The 25,625-nt window shown below is 37.5% G+C and overlaps 1 protein-coding gene across 2 annotated transcripts in view; it reads left to right on the forward strand.

Moving 5' to 3' along the window:
• Positions 1 to 6,410: 6,410 nt before the first annotated feature.
• The window catches only part of LOC104605607 (uncharacterized), a 30,910-nt gene continuing 11,695 nt past the window's right edge, over positions 6,411 to 25,625 (forward strand). The window contains exons 1-7 of one of the 2 annotated variants that reach the window (XM_088889114.1): positions 6,411 to 6,554; positions 7,351 to 7,692; positions 18,123 to 18,163; positions 19,268 to 19,497; positions 22,229 to 22,750; positions 22,860 to 23,015; positions 23,558 to 23,623. In XM_088889114.1, the coding sequence (XP_088745240.1) occupies positions 7,429 to 7,692; positions 18,123 to 18,163; positions 19,268 to 19,497; positions 22,229 to 22,750; positions 22,860 to 23,015; positions 23,558 to 23,623 (1,279 nt within the window). In that variant the 5' untranslated portion in view covers positions 6,411 to 6,554; positions 7,351 to 7,428. Of the gene's footprint in view, positions 6,555 to 7,350; positions 7,693 to 18,122; positions 18,166 to 19,267; positions 19,498 to 22,228; positions 22,751 to 22,859; positions 23,016 to 23,557; positions 23,624 to 25,625 lie in introns of both variants that reach the window. The other variant, XM_088889116.1, reaches the window with a different exon arrangement.

A 25,625-nucleotide genomic window follows, 5' to 3' on the forward strand; every position in this document is an offset into this window, starting at 1 on the left:
TGTCCACACTTTTACCATCAAATCAGATCCAATTATCCAAATTAGAATCCACAATTACGCATACTTGTCAAATTGCAACCCCAAAATCCAAGATCTCACCATTTATCCTAAAAGATTCCATTTCAATGATTTCAATTTATCCAGAACTCCAAAGCTTAAAATTGCCTAATAGAATCTCATTGATCCAATCAAACCTTGTTGTTAGTTCTGAAACACCCACTCAATAAAAAAAAAAATTGTTTTCTTCATCAAATATAGGATACTTTTAAACACTAATCTACCAAATCTCACTTTTAATCTCTACCATTTGACCTATCATCAGACATAGATTTCATTTTAGCCAACCCCATTAACTAAAACCTTGAAGTTCCAAATCTGGGCATTTGACCCAAATCAGGTTTCTATCATACACCATCAATAAACTCCATACACCTCACAATACTTTTTCACCAAATTCTAACTCAAAACTCCTAGATTTACCCCTCCATTAGGCAAAGATTTCATTTTGTACTGTTTCATTGGATGATAAATTCATTTCCTGGGGAGGGGAAGGAAATGACCATTCCCTCAAATGGGGGAATGCCATTCCATGAGGAATGGAAATGACCATTCCCTCAAATAATGGAATGTCATTGCATCTTAGGGTCTCTTTGGTGGCTTATTGAAAGAATGCCGGTGATGGTCTTAATGGCACTAGGAACTAATTGGCTGAGGGTAATCTTGTAGACCTTCAATTCATAGCAACCAAAGGATGCAAAGGAAAATGGAGGCCAACTTGCAGGTGGTGCTCATGGGCGCAAATCTTTCCCTTGTTGATTGTCTAATGCCTTTCCTTGGCCCTGGGAACCTTGATCTCGAACTAACTAGAAATATAATACTTCTACCACAATTTTTATACGTAGATGGGTTCAAGGACACACTCTAACTTGGATCTCTTACTCTTAGAGGCGGTGGCTGATGGTGCGTGTACGACTTGGGGGACCCTAACTTCTTCTACTTCATCCTCAGAGACTTCTTCAAAAGCCTCCTCTAAAGCCTAGCTAAAATCTAAAGCTTCACCTTGGCCAATTACTCTCCTAGCCTTCATCTATTTCCAAGCAAGAGGCTTCTTCACACTTATCCTAGAGAGCCCTAACCCCCCTTTGTAGGACCTCCTCGAACTCTAGAGGTCGAATAGAGCTCAGAATCCAACTCAAACCCATGGTAAGAGGAAAAAGTCTCACTAGGTGTGGACCAGTATAGGAGCTTATAAACTTCCTTGTTTGAATCATAGGAAATGATGTAAAGGATGAGGACATATCAAAAAGTATGAAGAAAAACAAGGACTTTGAAGAGTGGATGTTGCAAGTAGGCCAAGGTGGTCTGAAAGTTCTCAGATACCATTCAAGGAACAAATGATGATTTCTCGACCCCTCAACCTCTCCTTTTACAAGGAATTTAATTAACAGTCTAGATAAGTCTCATTCAGCAACTACAGTCGCTCTTCGACGGTCTTCCCCGTCCCCACACATGATCGCTAGATCAAGAACCAAATCCTCATTATTCTACGATCCCAAATCATTATCTTTACTAACATGCGAAGGTGCAAAGGACCTCAAACAACAAATGATGGGGCCTACTTGAATAATCCACTGCTACTTCCATCACTTGAAACCAAGCTTAGGACAAACTAATGACCTTCACTTCGGCCTTGGCCTTATAAGGGGCATGTGATATAGCTTAAACCGCCTATCCAATCAAACATAGACATGTGACATGCCCTAGAGGGAATGAAACTCAATCATTACAAAGCCCTCAAAGGATATGTTTGACATTTTCCCCTCTAGTTTAATGAGGAACCATATTAACAGGAATTACGACATCAGTCGAGCCTCCTATTTCATTAATAATAGTGTAACTTGCAGAGGGGCCCTCCTTCACAGGAGCTGAAATTGTAACATTGCCATTTGTTATATTAAAAGACAATAATATCTTAATAACAAACTTAATTATAAGTAGTCAAGTTTTCAAACTCATATAAAGAATTAAAAGAGATCATGTGCTCGTTTTTTAAATATTACTTCAGCAAAGCATCTCATTTAAAAGAATACGATCATATAGCGATAGTTCTGAGTTCTACTTCATAATTGTCTTTTGTTTCACATCAATAACTCCCAGTTCACCTGGATGGTAGGACCATTAGGGTCCCGGGAACCATTCAAGAAACCGGTTCTGTTTTATCCCAAACTCGATCCCTGGCCAAAGATCGTTGAATTAGTCAATAACCCATTGACCTGGGTGGTCGAACCATCGACCCGTTCAATGGTTTTGGCCATTTTATTTTTAATTATTTTTTATTTTTTAATTTATGTTGTCAGAACGGGCCATCCATTCGAACCGGACGGTCATGGAAAGGGTGGACATTGCATGGGATGCCAAAATCTTGAAAGACAAATCCAAAGTGACCTTAAACATAGAAAAAAAATGGCAGTAAATCACCAAACTAGAAAACCAAGGAAAAAATTAGAAAATCAAGTTCAAAGTTCTGCTTTGAGATGGAGCTAAACATACATGCAATCAAAGAAAGAGACAAAGTAGATCATCTTGTAAGAAAAAAAAAAACATTGCACAAAAAAACCCAAAGAAAAACAAAATAGAAGAAATAAAATAGTGGTAGACCTTAAACCGTTTTGGAGGATCTTGAAGAAGAAGACCAAATACAAAAAAAATAGAAAATGAAAAAAAAAGAGGAACATACCGTACACACTCAAATAAAGCCACAATACAAGAAACCTCTAAATTGTGAAAATCCAAAAGCATAAAAAACCATAGCTTTTGAACTGCCATTGACTTGAACGGACAAACATTTCAGCCCAAGAACTGTCTAGGCAACCATTTCCATTTTACCCCAATTCCGGTCCCTGGCCAAAAAACGTTGAATCGATTAACGACCCATTGACTAGGCCGGTTGAACCGTCAATTCATTGACCTGTCCAATGGTTTTTGGCCATTTTTTATTTTTTTAATTGGGAACCGTCTAGGCAAACGGTTCCGTTTTATCCCAATCCTAGTCCCTTGCAAAAAACCGATGAATCGGTCAATGACCCATTGACCTAGGTGATCGAACCGTTGACCCGTTCAACGGTGTGTGGCCATTTTTTTTCTATTTTTTTTTTAATTTTTATTGTCAGAACGGGCCATCCATTCAAACCGGACGGACGAACCACCATTTTTTATTTTATTTTTAATTGGGAACCATCCAGGCAACTAGTTAGTTTTACCCCAATCCCGGTCCTTGGCCAAAAACTGTTGAATCAATCAACAACCCATTGACCCAAGCAGTCGAACTGTCAACCCGTGGCCAGAATGGTTCCGTTTTCGGGTCATATGAGTCACACGTTCGAATGACATAATACGTACGATACTACTTAATGGACCTCACACACTCAAATTTTTTGTGTGTAATTTTTGTTGTCAGAATGGGCCATCCGTTCGAACTGAATGATCAAACTATTAGTTCGAAAATCGATGGCCAGAATGGTTCTGTGATTTTTTGCCTATAATTTTTGTTATTAGAATGTATCATCTATTCGAATAGGATGATCAAGCCGTTGACCCAAAAAACCAGTGACAAAAAAGATTGGGGAACAATACGACAGGAAAGAAAATTTGAGAGAAGAGGGTGGAAGAGTCACACTTGGAACAGGGTATCACGTGTGTAAATAATGAGGAACCTCGCACGCACACTTTTATGGTCACTCGTGGAGATACCATTTAGTGAACGTACAGGCTGCCACAATCCTTCTTCGCTTCGCTTGTAAGTATGGACCACCTACCATGGGTAATCTCTCTTACACACTGTAATCTTCCTACTTGCTCATATTCTCCTTTCACCTCGATAGCTCAGCATCCTAAGACCTCGGTAAGCTTAACCATCGGAATCCTCACCCCCTGGGATCACACTTCGTCTTTGAGACCTCTAACATCTTTCTGTGTTAATAGGTGTGACCCTCGCCCATTGAACCTCAGAAATTCCAAATTTGTCCTTGCTGATCAATATCAACGGCCTCAATAATTATTAGAATGACATATTTAAGTCATAGTATTACATAATTCAATATTTTATGTTTATATAAAATTATCATATATGTAAATGTATAAATTAAAACTAAGTAAACATTTTCAAACATTTTAAGTTTTCTTCTTTTTAAACACAATAAAGCGAATTTAGATTAAATCTTAGTTTGAGTCGAGTGCTATAGGATTTCAGATTAGATTCAAATTAGAAGTTACAATAATAGGTTTGGAATAGAATGTGGTTGGATCTAATCAAACTCAAGTCTCTCTTATATAATGTGGGACCACATTATCTTGATATTAATTGATGTTCAACTAGGGTTGGACTTGAGCTTTTGGGCTAGATTGGGCCTGGGACTGAAAAACTCAGGCCTAATTAACCTTCAACCCAACTCAATCCAACTGAGTTTCACCCTAGTTCCAATAGTTCTAGTAAGGTTATATAGAGGGATTAAATAGATTAACAACTCCACGAGTTCTCAATTATTTTTCTTTTCCTTTTTTGTTTATGAAATAAAAAAACATAGATTTCACTATTAAAAGCAGAACATTCTCTTTGTCGAGAGGAAGGGGAATAAATGGCAACCGAGGTGGATGCTTTTTTTTTTTTTTCTTTTTCCTTTTTCCTTTTTCTTATTTCTCTCCAACCTACCATGCTTTGGAATCTCATTTAATCTTGAACTTGCGTTTTCATTTTCCTTTTTTTGTTTTACCTATTCATAGTCTCAACACATCAACATTGAAATCAGAATTTCCCGTCAAATGGTATTGGTCCGACTGTCTGAGCCTGAGCCTGAGCCTGAGGAGAGAGAGACTGGATCTGCTCTTTACACAGGGTACCTCATACCTACCTCACATGTATATCCTATCATGCATTGGGAACATCTCCCATGAATAATAACTTATAAGTATGGGAGATATTCCTAATGCATGGTGGATGTGCCTGTGAGGCACCTATTTGTGAGGAGCAGATCCCATTCTGAGGAGAGGATTCGCATCTCCTACTCGTAAGATACAAATTCGGATTAGCTGAACATGATGACTGTTTAGTGGGCTGTGAAATCAATTATAACTCTCCATGCCACTGATAAAATATACGAGGCCCAAACTGATAGATTGAATGGTTGTGAGCCCATGTATTTTATAACTGGTGTGGAGTGTTATCATTGGTTCCACAGTTTATTTAATGAATTCACATCTGTGCCTCACAAGGGGGCGCCCCACAACATCCCACAGCACATCTCCCGACGATAATACCAAAATCAATGATGTCATCATTAGAAGACGTTCCCAATACATGGCAGAGTGCTGTGGAACGTTGTTGGGTGCCCCCTTGTGGGGCGCAGATCTGAACTCCTGCTTAACAGTTTAAGTGTGCAACTAATCCCATCTCACAATATCGCACCTGTAGTGTAAAGTTGAAAAACAAACCCAAGACCCCCAGTGATTTTTCAACACGCTAGTGTTGGGTGAAAAAGACGATATCACGTAAGCCCGTGTCTTGATTAAAACACTGGCCTGTTAAAAATCAGAGAGGGGGTCTTGGTATAGATGCGTGTACAGTTTAAGTTTGCTACTCACAAAGCACGCCTCACACCGGCCTTGCAACACGTTTCAGCCACGCATCTAAAACATCTCGATAATTGTAAATTCTTATTCTTAAGGAAATGTTTCAGGTGCATGACTGAAACGTTCTGTGAGGCACGCTCTGTCCGAAGCATATCCAAATCCCTTAGAATGGACACAAAACATCTCGCTAACTTTAATTTTGTTATCCGAATTCCTTTCTTCTCTGTAATGTTTATTCAGTCATGCTTTTTCTTTTCTACCGACAAAAACATTCCATTACGATTTCTTTTACCACCTTAACATTATTTCCACAACAGTTAGAACCCAAGAGCAATCCCCAGTCTCAAGCAAATCCACCGACAGACAGCTTTTGGGCAAATGCTTTTTCATTGGTTTTGATGAATGTGATAATTATAAAATTATAGAGAGAAGATCGAATTTAGAATACGGAAAAGTATGGATAGGTTCAATGTAGATTTCTAATTTTCAGTGTAGAATTATAATCATTCAAAATATTAAAAATCTCCACTTTATATATCAATGCCCACTAGTAAATTGGCATCAATTCCAAACTAACACCCACTCTAATTATATTTTGGTCTAAAAATTCTAACCCTAGCTGAACCGTCTTTCTCCCTTTAAAATGACTGTAAAGGAATGTGCAAATTAAGTTTGGAAGGAAAGCATCCAATTAATGGAACGAATGGGCAAATGCTTTTTTAAAGATAAATGTACGTTGTGGTCCTGCTAGGTGTATATATATATATATATATATATATAAGTACAATCCAAACCTCAAACTAGAAATTCCGGCCTTAACATTATTAGGTGGTATGAGACAAAGCAGAGGTTTGGAAGTACACCGGCAAATCAATATCTTGTTTACAAACGTTCAAGGCTTCAATTAATTCCCTACAAGCATACAGCAGGTAAATAGTAGAATTGATCTTCGTCCATCCTTCTTAAGCAAGGCCTCAGTTTATTGTTTGCAGTACAAAATTTACAGTGTAATTAAATAGACTTGTGCAAATTTTGAATCCTGTTTATCCGGGTCAATGACAAATTTCGATCTGATATTCATGATGTTCCACAATATGTGAATGGTTTTGTTTTCTAGAACAAAATCACCTGCCATGCCATCAAATACAATATGATTTTGAGGTTTTTACTATTAAGTCTATTTCAATAAATCTTAGTTCTACCGCACATTTGAGGTAGGTGCCAGTTCAGAATTGATGCCAATACACAGACAGGTATTGGTGTTATAAAGGGAGGTATTTAAAATTTTGAAATGTTATAAGTGTGCAATGGAGTTTAGAATTCTGAGGTGGAATGTAGTGTAGTTATCCCTACGATATTTTTGCTGATGTGGCAGCTGCTGATGCTGTCTAATCTTTTCCCAAATGAAAATTCGTGGCTCTTTTATGCCACCGTGGAAAAAAAAATTGAGTAATTGGTGATTCATATTCAATTTTAATTGTTGTTTCATGGTACAAAGAAATTTTTTTTTTCGTTTTAAACCTTTCTTCAAAGTCATCAAAATCAGTATAAAATTATATGGTTTATTAATTGCTTTGATCTTCTCAACTTGTGATGTACAATTGAGAAAATTATCTTAGGAATTAATTAATTAGATCTTGTTCTGTAATTACACCAGAGTTACAAAGGCGATTTAGAAAGTTCCACTTCTATTGTTGTAATAACTATTTGTTTAATTCTTGATAGGATCCACTTATACTTGGTAGAGGATTATTATATAAATCAGAGGTCATTCTAGCTCCAAATTCATTCAAAGATCAATTAATGGAGCAGGGTGATGATTTGCTTCAGCTGCTACTTCCAAGGTTTAATGGGGAAGATTTTGAAGATTGGAAAATCCAGATGAAAGTCATGTTGAAATCCAAGGATTTATGGGAAGTTGTTACAAAGGAAATATCATCACAAAATGAACAGATTAGAAAGAAAGATTCGGGGGCCTTGTTCTACATTTTCCGAGCTGTGGATAAAAATATTTTCCGGTCCATCGCCGATTCTTCATCAGCCTATAGCGCTTGGAAACTGTTAGAGGTATGGTTAATTATGAGAATAGTATTCAATTAATTGGACGTATTGTTTAACTTTAAGTGCACATTAATTTGTAACACATGATGCATACTACTGTAGGAGTAGCACCTCTAGTTATTATTTTATTAATTTATCTAAGACTATTAAATTATATAAATTGTCATAAGAAATTTGTTCTATATAACTTATTACGTAAGTAATCAGAGTTCAGCCGTCTCTTTCTCTCTTTTAATAGAGTCTGGATCTCCTGCCCACAAGAATTCTGCCCCCATTAATCCCAGTCGTACATGGAGAACATTTCATAGGGAAAGATGTTCCCAATTCATGGGGATAGTGTATTGTGGGTAGGTGTGGGCAGAATTTCCATGAGTAGGAGATATAGAGTCTTTTTAACATCAATTAGTTTAGTTTAAAAATAACAAAGGAAAAAATATGCTATTTTACATAAATAAATATCCTTCAAAATGGTCTTTTGAAGGAATTCTATAGCATTTACTTTTAGGGGTGTTCACGGGTTGGGTTGCGTCGGTTTATTGGGGTTTTCCCAATCGACCCGACCTGGTCGGGTTACCTGAGGTGGAAACCGAAACCAACCCACTGTAGGCCAAACCGACCTAGTCGGTTTGAGTCGGGTTGGGCCGGTTTCGGTCGGTTTCGGTTTTGCTCCTATACAAAAGGACACCTAATTGAATTCTAATTGTAATTGCCTAATGGGTTGCCTATTTGGTGTAAAAGACAATAGAAAGTTAGAAACTATGATAGATTGCCTATTCTAATTGTAATTGACTAATGAGACTTCTAATTCTAGTAGAAGGCTAGTTATAGTTAAATAGGAAACTATTCAAATTAGGAACTACCGAACTAGTAGAAGACTAATTCACCCGATATATCAATTTATATATTTACTCAACCCGAAACCGACCGGCACTGATGAAAACCTGGCTGACTCGGATTGGGTCGATCCGGATTGGTCGGTTTGGTCGGGTTGGGCATTCTTATGAACAGCCCTATTTACTTTGACTATTTTAAGTTATGCTAAGCATATATTTGGGTGGGAGTGCTTATTTGATGAATAGGTGTTTAAAAATAAGTGCCTGTCCTAATAAGGGTTCATAAGTGTTTGGTGAAAAAGCACTTGTTTCAAGCAGGGTAGTGTAGGTATTTTCAAAGTTACATGATATGGGCTAAGATCGGCCAAAAAGGAAATAAGCTTAAAATTTGGGCCTTTTTGAATAATAAGAACTTATTTGGGATTATTTACCAAATGCAAATAAGTATTCATTGGTGTAATCCCAGCTAAAAAACTTCTCCTTTCTCCCCTTACCTAACCGAAGCTTCTTCCTCTCTCTCTCTCTCTAATTCTAATTACCTAAACCATCTCATCTCCTAAAATTTCTTCTAATCTTGTCTCTTTCTTCTCCCTATATAATTATAAAAATACAATTACAAAACTAAATACAGTTAATTAATTGAGTAGAGTTGATAATTAATTAACTGATTATTTATGATTAATTAATTAATGTTAAAAATTACTCTTAATAATTGATAAGTAATTATAGTTAATAAATTATCAAACTTTTTGAAAAAGTAATTTAATATTAAATTACCATATTTAATGAATTATTTAAATTATAATTATTGTAAAATTATTTTATAGTAATTAAATTAATAGGTAAAATAATTTTATAGCAATTAAAGTGATATTAATAAAATCCAACCCTTGTAATTCTGCTTAAGGCCTGGGCTTGAGGTCAATTCGGATTTGTCCAACTTGTGCCACGCCTCAGCTTGTCCCAAAAAATTAAGTCCAAACATTTAGCCCCAAGATCAAGCCCAACCCAAAGACCAAATCCAAGTCCACTCCATTTAAATTTCTAGTTTGGGCGGCTTGGACTTGAGTTGGCTCTTCCAAGTTGCACCCTTAGATCTATATAGCTCCTTTTTGAATTTAGACGTGTATTACATATGGGTCATTAGTTTGATGCCAATATGGCTCCATATGTTATATAACGGTTGTAAGTACAAATTATTGAACATGCCTGTACTTTAAGTTAGTTATTTAATTAGGTAATTTTTTGATGTGGTTAAACAATCATAACTGACTTAATTAGGTAGCATAATAATTAAATTTTATTATTATTAATAGAACTATAAAACTTTTAATTTTAATCCATTTAAGTCATATTTATAAGTATAAAAATTATAAAAATTAATTCAAATTTGTAATTAAAATAATAATAATATTAATTTTTATTAATTAAAAATTCAAATTAAATTTATAATGTTATAAATAAAATTAATATATATATATATGATTAGTTTTATAAATAAAATTAATAAGAAATAGTAATCTTACAAAATTAATTTTTCTATGAGAAATATATTAATTTTAAATATTGTACATATTTGCAACACATGATGCATGCAGTTTGAGAAAACACTTTACTAATTTGTCCAAGTTTATTTATAAATTATATACAATTGTCATAAAGTAATATGTTCTATAATTTATTATTAGGGTAAATTTCAAACCCCCCTGAAGTTTGGTAATTGCAATCACCTCCCTTGAACTTTTAGAAACAGTTGCAAGTAGACGACCCCTTTAGAATCCTTTGACAAAAGGTATGAAAGTGTCCAAAATACTCATGCAATTACTTTTGACTAAAATATTTATTTTTCAAATTTTCTTTTCATATCAATCACTACCCCAAACCATTCCAGTCTCTTCTAAAATTGATGTATTTTCCAAATTTTCCCTTCATATCAATTGCTCAAAGGTAAAGCTTGCATCTTTATACTCTCTTTTCTTGTTGTTCATAAGGTTTGTATTGTTTCCTTTTTGTAGAAACCAACTTCAATAGTAACTGTATGGGTATTTTGGACATTTTCATACCTTCTGTTAGAGAATTCTAATAAAGGGGTGTACTTGCAACTGTGTCAAAAAGTTCATGGGAAGTGATTGCAATTACCAAACTTGAAGCGATGGTTCATCAGTAATTTATTGTTATTATTAATAATCAAAGTTCAGCCATATCTTTTCCTTTTTTCCACATTAAGAAAAAATGTTATTTTACAAAAAATATCCTTCAAAATGCCTTTTTTTGAAGGAATTCCACTGCATTTATTTTGATTGTTTTAGCTAGTATTAAGTAAATTTATAAGCAAATAAAGGTATACTGTTTTTATATAACACATCCCCCCTCTCTATCTCCTGACTCCTACTCATCCGAGCTGCTTTGTTCCGATTACATTGATCAATCTTAGTCCGCCATTTCACTCTGTCCATTGCCGTTATCCTTTTTATTCATGCTCTTGGTGCACGTATGAAGCTTACATCCTCAAACTAAGTAGCCATCAGAGAGATAATAGTCATTAGGTATCTATGTTCTACAGAATCCTGTTTATACCTAAATCGTGCTGCCACTTTCCGTGATTCCTATTCATTCTTCAACAACTTTATAAGGATGCAACTTGGACAGGTTCTGCTAGGTTTAGGGTCAACCCTCAGATCTGAGCCACTCTCTAACCCGAGATTAAAGACTGGTAGTGCAAACCGACGCTAAAACCCAACACACATTGATGTGGGCTCTGCTGGTTGGGCCTGGGTATATCTAATATTCGAATCAGATCCAAGTCCATGTAGAATCCAACTCATCATTAATTTCAACATGTTCGGTTCAGAATATTAATGGATCCAATTTCAATGTGGCCCATCACCCATGTAGGTATCATCCAAACCCATTCTGATACATTTGCAAAGATGGACAATTTTAAATGCTAATTTCCTAGCTCTAGAATCTTTTTCATAGACCTGTTTCCATGTTTTGGTTTTTCTGTTGCAAACTTTCCAATACTTACAGTACGCCGAGAATTCTTGTATGAACCAGCCATTTCATCACAGCAATGGTGTGTTATCACCTATGAATTCGCATGCATCCCTTACTCTGTCTGACTGTCCCTACTCTTGAGTCCCCCTGTTATATCTATATCTATACTACTATAAAAAGTACAATAGAGTCCCTATCTATTATGAGGGCAGAAAATGTAATTTGAATACTATTATTTATTGCATTTAATTCTCTTTCATTAAATTTCATTTAAGGTATTAACTATCATTCACTCTCACTTAACCATACATTTGTGCCTCGTTCGCTTTTTGGTAAGTTACTTTCCCGGATAAATACATTTACCGGGGTAAGTGTTTCTCAGGAAAGATTTACCCGGATAAGTGCATTTACCCATGTTCTTTTATTTTTCATGCAAACAAGACAATGACCATTTTATCCATAAAAATCCATTATTATAAGGGGAATTTTTGTCACATTCAAGTGTTGACAACTTTCCCCCAAGGTGGGAAAGTTATTTACTCACCTAGAAGATGGGTATCACTTACCCAGGAAAATAAACTTTCCCTGGTCCCCACATAAATCTTAAAAAAGAATATGGGATTCTTGGTCAATGGGAATCAAAATCCCATTGACCAACTTTCCCCCTCTCAAAATCCAGAAAAAGAATGCCCCCTTAAGGTATTTTTTGTTTCTTTTAATTACTAAATTCCACTAATTAAATCCATACATAATAATTCTAATAATATAAAAACTTGTACTTTTGAAATTGACTTGGAAAAGCAGTATTTTTATGTAGTGGTAAGAAGTTAAACAATTTTGGGTCAAATAGGCCAACCCATGTTGCATTGTTGCCAATTAAATACAAAAATTAAAATTTGATAAAAAATGCAAAAATATTGAAATTAAAGAAAATTTTGGGAACATCTTTATTATCATATATTCATCATATTAGATAAGAATAAGTATGATGAATAAGAAATACTTTAATTAATGATGGAAATGGAATATAAAATTTAAAACCAATTGGGAATAAAATTATTTTCCTATTCTTTCATTAAGTCTCATATCTAAGGTATATATATAAAATATATTTTTCTCATCATTAAATTCAATTAATTAAATCCACAACATTGATTTTAATAATATAAAAATAAATATTTTGAAAAATAATTTGAGAATAAAACCATTTTCTTCCCAACCAATGGTGGGTAAGAAATTCAACCATTTGAGTCAAATGGGTTAACCAATAATGCTATAATCAAATAATAAAAATTCAAAATAAATAATATATAAAAATACAAAAAAGGAATTGAGCATATCTCTAATATTATATATTCATTATACTAAATAAAATTAAGTATGAAATGTAAGAATCATTTTTATTAACGATGAATAATAAATATTTAAAAAAGATAGAACATAAAAAATGAAAAGTATACAATTTTATCGAAAACATTTGGGGACATTTCTAATGTTATATATTCACCATATTAAATGGAAAATTGTTCAAATAAAAATTATTTTTATTTATGATGGAAATGAAATACAAAATTAAATAATAATAATAGTAATAGTAATGGTGATGATAAAAATTGTCATTGTAATTTAAAATTTCAACGTGCACAGCACGCCCACATTTACTAGTATATATATACATACATACATACATAATTTACAGTTTGGCATTTTCCTAAATTATAATTTACAGTTTAAGTTTTGGTTTACCAGATTTTATAAATCAAATCAAACTATAAACCGAAATAATATTATAAATAATAAAATAAAAATTTTAACTCTCTCTAACCTCCCGAGATGCTGCTATGAAAATACATGCAATAAAAAAAATAACAAACTTAGGGAGGGTAGGTATATCATTTGGACTTTCTAATCAGGTTAAGCCTAATACGATCATAAAATGGCCCAAACTGTATTAAAAATCACACCAAATTAGAATAAAACGATTTGGTCTGGTTTGGATTCCCTGCCAAAACATTTTGGTTTAATCCGAAAATTTCTCAACTTGTAATTTATTGGTTTCGTCTGAGATGTTATTCAAATCACACCAAACCGGACCGTGAAAAGTGAAAACCACTAGTTGTCATGAAACCATCCGCATGCTCATAAAAGGAGAATTTGTTGAGAATCACCACAAAGATGGAATGCATGGTTTTAGCATTTTTCGTTCCAGAACCATGCAATCTGTGAACAAATGTAACTCACAAGCCGAGTATTTCCTACATGTCCTAGTGTTTGTGCATTTTTCTTAGTTAAGCACGTAATTTATATAATAAATTAGCTAATTACCTCCCACTTAGTATTGGGGATACCGTATGTATTTTGTTTGCGACAATGCGACCCACTTTCCAAGAGGTAAGTTTTGAAACATTTAGGATGAATTTTTTATTTGACATAGGACAGTAGATTAGGTTTGGTTTTTAATTAAACAACTCACATTTTATGTAGATGAATTGGAACAACACCAATATAACGTCATAAATTTTTTTTTTGTGCTATATTTTTATTTCTAACTTGAATTATTAAAAAAGAACAATCTTAAATCTTAAATCTTAGAGTGAGACCTGATGTAACCGTTTCTGGTCACGTACCAATTTTTTTGTGATGTACCAATTTTTTGGCTAAGTATCTCGTCATTTGACCTGCTCGCATGAGAGGATGGTCGAGCTCCCTGGTGGTGAGCTACTTGGTGACGAGCTCCCTGATGGTGAGCTACGTGGTGATGAGCTCCCTGGTGGTGAGCTACCTGGTGACGAGCTCCATGGTGGTGAGCTACCTGGGTGGACTCGTCATTTGACCTGCTCCTAGGCGGCCTGTAACTCAGGGGATGGTGGAGCTCCCTAGTGTAGCGCAACCCGACTGCCCTCTGCATGAGGTGATCTCCTCTCCTTTGTAAGCGGCGGGAGCTGAGAGACCTGCGAGAACTGAATCAGAGGACCCGGGGTTATTTTCCCAGCGGGGACTCTCTGATGCCTAAGTTAGCATTCTGATTGTAGGGAGCTTGGAGAGAAATGAGGGAGCTAGAGAGCAGGGATTACCTCCATTTTTTCATTCTCCCCCCCTTGTCTTTGGGGGTCGGAGTCCTTATATAGTGGTGTCCTGTCAAATCAGGCATAATAGCCTCTGTCAAGTCGGGCGTAACCGCCTGTCTCTCTGGCACAGCTGTTACTGCCAGAGTTGAGGTGGCGGGTGCAGGCGGCTGCTGCAGAGTATGGCTCTGCCAGTCAAGGGACAGCTCTCAGGACTGGTAGGCACGGTGCCGCCCAGCGAGAGATGTGGGCGCAGGTCTCCAGTTCTGTCAGGTACGGTTGTCAGGCAGGAGATCTTCCTGCGAGACGCCGAGCTGCCCCTAAGTGCTGAGCTACCTATGCCGAGCTACCTGTAAGTGCCGAGTTGCCCCTAGGTGGCGAGCTCTTCGTAAGACACCAGGCTGCCTGCGGAGTGGCCAGCTGCCTGTGGTGAGCTGCCTATGCCGAGCTACCTGTAAGTGTCGAGCTGCCCCTAAGTGGCGAGCTCTTCGTAAGACGCCAGGCTGCCTGTGGCGAGCTGCCTATGCCGAGCTGTCCCTAGCTATACCGAGGTCCCCAAGCTATGTCGAGCTACTTGTGGCGAGCCATGCCGATCTCTGTAAGCGGCAAGCTGTGGCAAGCTCTGCTGAGCTGCCCAAGCTTCCCGAGCTGCCCAGTTGTCAAGAGGCTGCACTTGGTTTGCATGAGGGCGGATTTGTCCCTCCAGTGAAATTGTGACACCTGGCACCTCATGCAAACCAAGTGCAGCCTCTTGACAACTGGGCAGCTCGGCAGAGCTTGCCAAAGCTTGCCACTTACAAACAGCTCGGGCAGCTCGGCAGAGCTTGCCACAGCTTGCCACTTACAGACAGCTCGGCATGGCTCGCCACAGGCAGCTCGACAGAGCTCGCCACAAGCAGCTCGGCATAGCTCGGGGAGCTCGGTATAGCTAGGGGCAGCTCGGCACAGCAGCTAGCCACTCCACAGGCAGCCTGGCGTCTTACGAAGAGCTCGCCACTTAGGGGCAGCTCGGCGTATTGCAGGAAGATCTCCTGCCTGACAACCGTACCTGACAGATCTGGAGACCTGTGCCCACGTCTCTCGCTAGGCGGCGCCGTGCCTGCCAGCCCTGAGAGCTGTCCCTTGACTGGCAGAGCCATACTCTATAGCAGCCGCCTGCACCCGCTACCTCAACTCTAGCAGTAACAGCTGCGGCAGAGAGACAGAGGCGGTTACAGCTGACTTGACAGAGGCTGTTACAACTCTTACGAAGAGCTCGCCACTTAGGGGCAGCTCGGCACAGGCAGCTAGCCACTCCACAGGCAGCCTAGCGTCTTACGAAGAGCTCGCCACTTAGGGGCAGCTCGGCGTATTGCAGGAAGATCTCCTGCCTGACAACCGTACCTGACAGATCTGGAGACCTGTGCCCGCGTCTCTCGCTAGGCGGCGCCGTGCCTGCCAGCCCTGAGAGCTGTCCCTTGACTAGCAGAGCCATACTCTACAGCAGCCGCCTGCACCCGCTGGCTCTACTCTGGTAGTAACAGCTGCGGCAGAGAGATAGAGGCGGTTACACCTGACTTGACAGAGGCTGTTACAACTGATTTGACAGGACACCACTACATAAGGACTCCGACCCCCAAAGACAAGGAGGGAGAGAATGGAAAAATCGAGGTAATCCCTACTCTCTAGCTCTCTCATTTCTCTCCAAGCTCCCTACAATAAGAATGCTAACTTAGGCATCGGAGAGTCCTCGTCGGGAAAATACCCCCGGGTCCTCTGATGGAGTTATCGCAGGTCCCTCAGCTCCCGTCGCCTACAAAGGAGAGGAGATCACCTCATGCAAAGAGGGCAGTCAGGTTGTGCTACACCAGGGAGCTCCACCATCCCGAGTTACAGGATGCGTAGGAGCAGGTCAAATGACAAGTCCACCCAAGTAGCTCACCACCAGGGAGCTCGTCACCAGGCAGCTCACCACCAAGGAGCTCGTCACCAGGTAGCTCACAACCAGGGAGCTCATCACCACGTAGCTTACCATCAGGGAGCTCGCCACCAAGTAGCTCACCACCAGGGAGCTCTACCATCTTCTCATGCGAGCAGGTCAAATGACGAGGTACTTAGCCAAAAAATTGATACATCACAAAAAAATTGGTACGTGACCAGAAACGGTTACATCAAGACCCATGGCACTTGTATTATGTTTGAGATCCACCATCCAATGGAGGTGCAAATTGAGCTGAGTTTGGTCAAATTGAAATCAACCCTAATCCAACCCTAGTTGTTGAACCATCAAGCTTAACCTTAACTATAACCCAACCTTAGGTGGGAGCAAGTTAGGTTTGGATTGGTCCAGTTTGTTTACTTCATTTTGCTAGAAGTTTTTAGTTATTAAGAATTTAAGATTAGCATACTAAGGTTTACTGAATTTTAGGTTGGGTTCATTTTACATGCATGCATATATAAATATTTATAAAATATTTATACATACAACTATGATAATATGTCGAGTTCAGGGTGATCAATGTCTCAACCCTAAACCATCCCAAAGGTATATAAGATTCATATTTTTCAACCATTACCCTAATGGCCTAACCTGGAGTTCAACTTGACCCAATCCAAGTTGTAGCCCTACTATATATCCAAGCTTTTAGGTCTTGAATCTTCTAGGATGAGTTTATGTTTGATTAAACCATTTGATCTAGAAAATTATAATTCATACTAATGTGACATCTTGAAAGCCCTTGTACTGAATTCTTATTTCAATTATTAGAAAACTAAATTAGGTTTGATTTATATTCAAGGATAAGTGAACATTCTCGTTTGAATTAAGAAGCAAAAGGATTTCAGAAATTAGGAAACAACATGATTTTAGAGCTAGAGGGGGACGCATGCCACCCTACATTTGTAGGTAAGTATGGGGAAAATATAGTCTATACATATTTTGTTTCAAAACCACCATCCACGTGGCAAGTGTTGAACCTTATTTGAACTGGGCTTTTTATTTGACTAGTAAGTGTGCATGTATTTTGCATGTGACAATTTTTTATGATGATGGTGATAATAGAAAATAATATATTTCCAAACTTTTTTATATTTTTATGTCTATAAAATTGTTTTATTTATCACACTATTTTTGCTTAATATGAAGAATATACCATGTTAGAGATGTGTCTAACTATTTTTAACAAAAGTAATATTTATACATTTTTGTGTTTTCATCATTTTAAATTTTTATTGTTATTTAATTATGACATCAAGGATTTACACATTTGACCCAAAAAGTTGGCATTGTTGACTCGCCACCATATAGGAAAAGAAATCCATTCTTTGGGTTGGTTTTAATAAAAAAATGAGAGTTAATAACCTAAAGACTTAATGAGAGAGAATTAAATAATGATAAATGTAATAATTCAAATTACATTTTGTGCCCTCACAATTAGTAAAAGATCAAATTCAATAATAGTGATATTATAGTGAAAAACCATATATTGTCTTCACCAGCCAATATATCTCTATTTCATATTTGTTTATCTCTTTTAACATGTTTCATGTTTTTTGTTTCTAGCTTAAATATGGAGAGGCGGCCCAAGAAAGTGAACAAAGCAATGGTAACAACACACATATTACCACAACATGTTTACATTCAATAGACCATTTTGTCTATAATGCTCTTTCCACATACACATTTTACCAAAGTTTTTCCATGCATACGCTGGTTGTTCGGGATAGTCAAGAAGAATCAACTTCCAACAATTCTTGTGGCCAAGTCGGAGTCAGTGACTTGATTAAGAAAAATTCGTTCTAAGAGCATCGATACTATTTCTCTAAAACATGATTAGTTGTGCTTTCTCCTAAGGCTCGGTTTAGAAAGAGTATAAATACAAATATGTACAATACAAATACAAGGTTTACAAATACCATAGACAAGGTTTTATACTATATATATTTGTATTTACACTCTTCCCAAATTAAGCCTAAATAAAGAGTTTTAGGTGTTTTGTTTTCACCCAAATGTGAACAAAAAAACTTATGATCATATGTCAAGCATATAATTGGCTAGATTGCACTACATTGGAATCTACTTGATGTCAAGCCATTGTCCTTTCAATTTGCAGCATATAGAAAGTTATGGTAAGGCTAAATTCTCTAACCCATCTATAGAAATTTGACACACTAGAAAAGCAATGTTGTCGATGTTTCAATCCTGGATTTTTCACCCACCACCCTCTACTCATTAGACCTATTTACAGGCCCGGCTTTGGGCTCAACTTTACAATGTTTTGGGCTTAGGTTTCAAGCTAGGCCCATTCAAATTTGATAAAAACTAAGCCTAAGAAAAGTAAAATACTTCGGTACATCCCATGGTGTATAATAATTTATTGAAAATTTAGATGTATAGGCATCACCAAATGCCATGATGTATCACAACCAAAGTAGAAGTGCCCTTGGGCAAATGGCACCCCTAGGCATAGAAACCCATGAACAATTGGTATAAACATTGGAACATAGCAAAATATGTTCACATGCTTATATATAAAGTTAAGTATATACATTTTTCAAAAATTAACAAGATTCTTTATTAATTATGCTAATAGTTTGACAAATTACAAATAGTGATTTTGCATAGAAAATTATAAAACAACAAATCATGTCTAAGGACAAAATCTTCTATCTACTTGAGCTGATAAGATATTTGTTTTTCATTATTTCTGGTCCAATAAAACATATTCCTATTCTAGTTGATGCAAGAAGTACAAATTATTTAGATTGGAAAAGAGTGATGAAAGAGTACATGAAGGAAAATCATGTCTCTGATTGGGATGCTATCTCCATAATCAAACAGCAATGTCATCCTATAATCCAGGCTTTCATTAAAGATTTGTACTCGTTGAAAGATGTATGGAATCAATTGGATGTTATGTATGGTTACCATGCGAAAGGTACATTTCTCCAAAACCTTTTTACTACTCTTAAAAAAAAGGAGAAGATGCTCTTTTAGTCTTTGTATAGGTTTGCCTTTCTTTCCTTACATTTTTTTCAAACCAAATATAGCCTTGGGGAAGAAATACTCCTTCTCACGATGGATAATAAGGCCATATTTCCCATGTTTATCTATGGTGAAAAAGAGCAGTCCCTCCCTTGCAGGAGCACAAAATAATGTATCTATTTCTATAATGCAAAGAAATTTTGTGCCTATTTTCAACTAATTTATTCATGAAAGCATAAATTTTGTGAATACTCTAAATGCATGCGCATTCAATTGCACATTTGGAGATACATTTTGCCATAAATTTAACATAAATGTTGAAAATATATAACTAATGTGCAGCTAGATGCCATGTTTTCAGAGATTTTGCCTATTTGAGATTTGGGCTCATGTATTCTTTTTGTTTACTCACCCAACCACATCATTGTTAGAACATCACCTTGTATTGGAGCATTATCATAGGGATATGGATTGTATAAACTTTTAATATTATAATTTTGGAAATTCCTTTCAAATAAGAGATCACTTTGACCATGGGACATAGTATTCCAGTTTTAAGTTGAAATATGCCCCACTAATTAAAGGTGGTGACCGATGAAAGAAAGATCCTTTTGGACCAAAATTAATCACATAGTGTCATGTGGAAGATTTATATCTATGCCATTTAAGTGGCCTTTGGTAATATCTCATATAATAAATTTCATGTTACAAAATATTATAGCTTAATACATTACTAAACCTTTGCATGGTTTTAACTTTTATGGAGATTTTTGATTGGCCATAGGCATTTGAATGTATTCATCAATGACATGTATGTGTCATGTAGCATCATATATAGATGACACGTGACTTTTGAATATATTTAGTAACAAGTGCATGTGTATGTATGATACATGACAAATATAAGGATGTCATGTAGATTTCATATGTGTGCATTATTTTGTTATACTTAAACGCTATATTTTATTTCCTGTAATTTTTTTTGTCAAACGCATTTATAAGAATACAAAAGTAGAAATTAAATATGTGCTTTGTAGTTTCATACTTTCAAAAGTACAAAGCACAAGCTCTATCCAAATATCATATAAATAGCTTCTTCAAGATGAATCAAAGGTGATTCTTCAGTGAAGCTAATAAATCAATTCTTACAATAAGTCTCTTAATTGAGCTAATAAATCAATTCTTCAGTGAAGCTAAATTTAAGAAAATTTTCAATGGGTATAAAGGGGTATTTGATTGCACTTTTCAGACGTCTAAATCTGAAAACGTTGCTTTTCATACCTCATACTCGTTTGGTTTCACCTCTTAAACTTGATCTTTATTTTGTTTTCAGATCTAAAAACTTTAGAGCGCGGGTTGTCTCTTAACGCGCTAAGACGTGTTTCAAAGCCAGTGCATAGTCCAAGCTACCCTTCCAATCTTTTGGAAATGACACACGCTACCCATGATTACCCCCAAACCCAAAACCCTAGTCATTTTCGTATTTTCTCAGGGAGGAAGCGCCGCTCATGAATCCAAGCTCCAAGAAGAATGCCCCTCGTGAATCCAAGCTCTAGGAAGAACACTTCTCTCTTTCTCTCTCTCTTCCTGCTTCCCACTACTATCGTTGCAACTTGCAATGGTGGTTCTCTCTCTCTCTTTCATTCTCTCCCCCTGTTTTCCTGCCTCCTTGCAGCGGCAGTTCTCTCTCTCTCTCTCTCTCTCTCTCTCTCTCCCCTGTCTTCCCACCATCGCCACTACAACTTACAGCACCAGCGGTTGGGTGAGTAATAATATCAAAATAATAATATTAATAATAATAATTAATTATAAATTATTTTACTAATTATTAATTATTTTAATATTTTTTATGAGATAATGCAAATTTAACTCAACATTTTGAAATAGTATGTTTTACGGGTAAAATAGTAAAGTCGGTACATTTCAGATGGTAAAGGGTTGATCCAAAACAAACAAACTTATGGATTTAGAGTCTCTAAAAAGTAGAAAATTACCTATACTTCTTTTTAAATTTTAGACAGAAAAAATACCTTTTTAACTTTTTAGATCTAAAATTTTAGATTTATCAAATGCCACCTAATTAGTTCAATGCTGCTGAATCAATCAATCAAAGGCAAAGGGCTTTTGCTTGGACAAATCAATTAAATATTCTAAAACATGGTACATGTGTACTTTCTTTCTTATCATTCCAATTCTAGGTGTGATCTGAACAAATGGTGTTTGGTCAGATTCTTTAAATATTGCTTTTTTTACTGCCCAAATTTTTGGATTAGCTTCTTTAAACCCATGTTTTCAATTCATTGTTGACCCAACTGATTGGACTGGTGACCTGGTCAAATTACTGATTGAGGTTAACTACTACTCGTTATTAATTTAATTGAAAACATTGATTTGTACTTAACTTTGCAGGGAGCTGTTGAGTGTTGAATTATCAGTTTCTTACAAATAATTGCTCAAATATCTCTAATCTTCTTAAAATTAAAACAAAGAATAAGGCTGAAAAGTTGGGAAGTTTTGCCATGTGGTGGAGGCCTAACTCTGTTAAACTTGGCAAATAGAAAGAAGATAATACGGTGAAATCTAAAAGAGTAATGCAAAATGCTATTATATATTAATTCTACGACTGATGAGCTCAATATATAATAATTTATGGTGAGCTCGATCGATTTTCTTTGCCATTCCAGGGTTACAGCCAATGACCGCACACACATGGTATCAAGATTTCTACAATGCTATCGTAAAGGGTAAACATGAAAAAGTAGAAACTTGCCTCGAGAGAAATAATAGAGTAGTTGTTGTATCCAGAATCACAGCAGGGCAGGATATCCCTCTTCACATCGCAGCCAGGGTAGGACATCTGAAAATTGTAAAGCTGCTACTAGACAGGATGAATAAGGAAGAGGTAATGTTGATGAACAATAACTACAGAACAGCACTTCACCTAGCTGCCTCAGGTGGACATTTGAATGTTGTAATGGCCTTGGTAGAAAAGGAAAGGCGTCTAGTGCTGAGAGAATGTGATGAACAGATACCCCTTCACCATGCTATCAGGAACCAGCATAAGAAGGTCGTAGAATATCTATTCAAAGCCACCATTGAAGTGGATAAAGCTGATGCTAAAAACGACAAAGAGGATTGGGACAAGAAAGCACGCAACAAATTTAGGGTTACTATTCTTATTGCTTTGATATATGGAAATTTCTATGGTAACAAGTTAGATGAAATGAAGCTTTTTATTTTCTTTTTCTCTTTTCCTTCTTTTTATTCTTTTTCTCTTAACATGAATGCATATTGTTTTTATATTCATACCTGCAGATCTGGCTTTGAAACTAGTGAATGACTTCCCGGAATTGCTCTTGATCAAGGATAGATTTAATAAAACCGCGATACTTGCACTAATTGAAAGTACTTCTGAACATGAAACCTGGTGGGCAGCCCTTCTAACGCCTATCTCTATCTCTATCTCCACAAGTAAGCATCTACCCATTTGTTTCTATAATTTTTTAGCCAATGAAATTGCTATATTATATATGATTGAGCAAAAATCATGAGCTAAAAGACTTCCTTTACAAAAGAAGGACCGATTCTTTAATCAATTATCATTTATTTATTTCATCTGGTACTTGGTCATTGCAGTTGGGAGTGTGAGGAAGTTAAAACTTGTTTTAATAAAATTGCCCACTGGGCCTCACTCAGTCTCTCTCCATCTCTGCTTTTTTATTTCTAAATTATGCATGTAGCGAATTCCCTAACGTAACTATGATTAATAATCTTTGCAAATTTTCCATGAGTGTGTGGTGGCTTGTTCATGTTCATTCATTCACTGTTATAAATATCATATTCTTCACTTCCTCTTGCTTTGTTCTTGTGGGCCTTGTTTTCTGTGGCCTATGGATTTCATTCTCTCCCTTCATTTTGCTTTTAGTAAATTTTCTTTTACTATAAAAAAATTATTCACTTCTGAATTAAGAGACTCATAGAAACAATATTAATTGCTTATTTTTTTCTTGAAGGCATTGAATATATCAAATCAAGAATATTTTCTTTCCGTGGCGACAGACAAGATGAGGAGAATGCAGGTATACCTCTCTCTCTCTCTCTCTGTGGTATGAATCCCCATACCAAATCCCCGAACTCTTTTTTTAATTTTAATTAAAATTCCACTTTAAAAAAAGATTTAGAAAGGAAAATGAAAAATCATCAATCTAAATTGTTTTAACATTTAACTAATATGTATTTGAGTTAAAATGAACCATTTGAGAACATATATGCAAATAATGTTTTAAAAACTCCAACTCCGCTAGTGAGAGAATGTCTTGCACCAATAGTCCCAAGCACGGATATAGGAGGAAAGTTGCGTCAAGTTGACATTTGGCACTAAAACTTTTGTCAAACTCGTATAAATATGGATCCTGGTTTATCTATTCTTACATATAATGGATTTTAAATATAATGGATTGTCCAAACAAGATTAATATAGCTGACTCTATATAATTTGGATAAGACATGGATGATGATAATTGATGAAGGAAAATTCGGCCTGATCTCGCAATCGCTCGACACGTGGCAAAAGCAAACAGCTCGAGGCAGCAGAGCACCCAAAACACGCACCAAGTCCAAGAGCCCGAACTCCCTACTAGGCGCCCGAGCTCCCTACTAAGAGCCCGAGGTCATTACTGGAAGACCGAACTCCCCACTAAGAACCCGAGGTCATTACTGGAAGACCGAACTCCCCACTAGGAGCCTGAGGTCACTACTGGAAGACCGAGGTCATTACTGGAGGACCGAGCTCCCTACTAGGCGCCCGAGCTCCCTACTAAGAGCCCGAGGTCATTACTGGAAGACCGAACTCCCCACTAGGAGCCCGATGTCACTACTGGAAGACCGAGGTCATTACTGGAAGACCGAGCTCCCTACTAGGCGCCCGAGCTCCCTACTAAGAGCCCGAGGTCATTACTGGAAGACCGAACTCCCCACTAGGAGCCCGAGGTCACTACTGGAAGACCGAGGTCATTATTGGAAGACCGAGCTCCCTACTAGGAGCCCGAGTTCCCTACTAAGAGCCCGAGGTCACTACTGGAAGCCCGAGCTCCCTACTAAGAACCCGAGCTCCCTACAAGGAGCCCAAACGCTCTCAGGCCCAAGCCTCAAAAGGCCGTGACCCGAGCTGGCCCATGGTAGCTCGGAACACTCCCCAAACCGAACTCAAAACCATCTCGCTCGCCACTCCAGCACTCCGCCTCCGAAACACCAGACTAACCGAACGTACCTGACACTGAAGATGTCCGTATCCAAGGGCGGCGCACCTAACTGATTCGGGATTTGACGCTTGACAGCCGCACTTCAAACGATCTCCTGCCACCGCCACCTGCCACCATCGTCACCAGCCACAGAGACGGCTCTGACAAAAGGAGCAGTGGCGGCTCTACCCTGCCAGATGGGATGACGTCCGAACTGGCAGGAGTTCAGAGATAATCATGCCCGAACTGACAGGAGCCTGGAAATGAGTGCGCGAGGTGGTTATAAAAGGCTCCCTACCCCCCAAGAATGAGGTATGCTAACTTTGCGCTATCTGGTTTATCTTGCCTTTGAAGGATTCTAACTTGAGCTTCGGAGCCTTTACACCGGGTTCTCCCCGGAGATTCTTCCATCTCCTCCGTTTCAGGTGCCCCGCTACTCGAGTCAGAGGCAAGATCGTTGACAGCTAAGACTGGCCAGATAGTGCATCATCAATTGGCGCCGTCTGTGGGAAACGCTTCCAAAAGCCTCCCTCTAAAACTCTCATAACCTCTTTTTCTCCAAAAAACCCCAACACTCATGGCTTCTTCCGGTAGTGCAAGACGTAGCACGGAGATGAACATCACTGGGGAACAACCTCAAGTCCCCGTGGTGTGCATCGGACAGTTCACCATTCCCCTTTCGGTGGACGGGATCCCCAGCATGAGTGCGCCGCGAGCAGTGGCACCCATAAACCTTCCCATGGGTGTCCCCTCTCCAGTCCCTGTCGAAGCAACATTCACTGAACCAACCGCTATTCCCCTGGCGACCAGCCGAAGCCAGTTCGACGACCTGATGCAGTGC

The sequence above is a fragment of the Nelumbo nucifera genome, chromosome 1, assembly GCF_055504915.1.
Source record: "Nelumbo nucifera cultivar China Antique chromosome 1, China Antique-T2T, whole genome shotgun sequence".
NCBI classification, from domain to species: domain Eukaryota; kingdom Viridiplantae; phylum Streptophyta; class Magnoliopsida; order Proteales; family Nelumbonaceae; genus Nelumbo; species Nelumbo nucifera.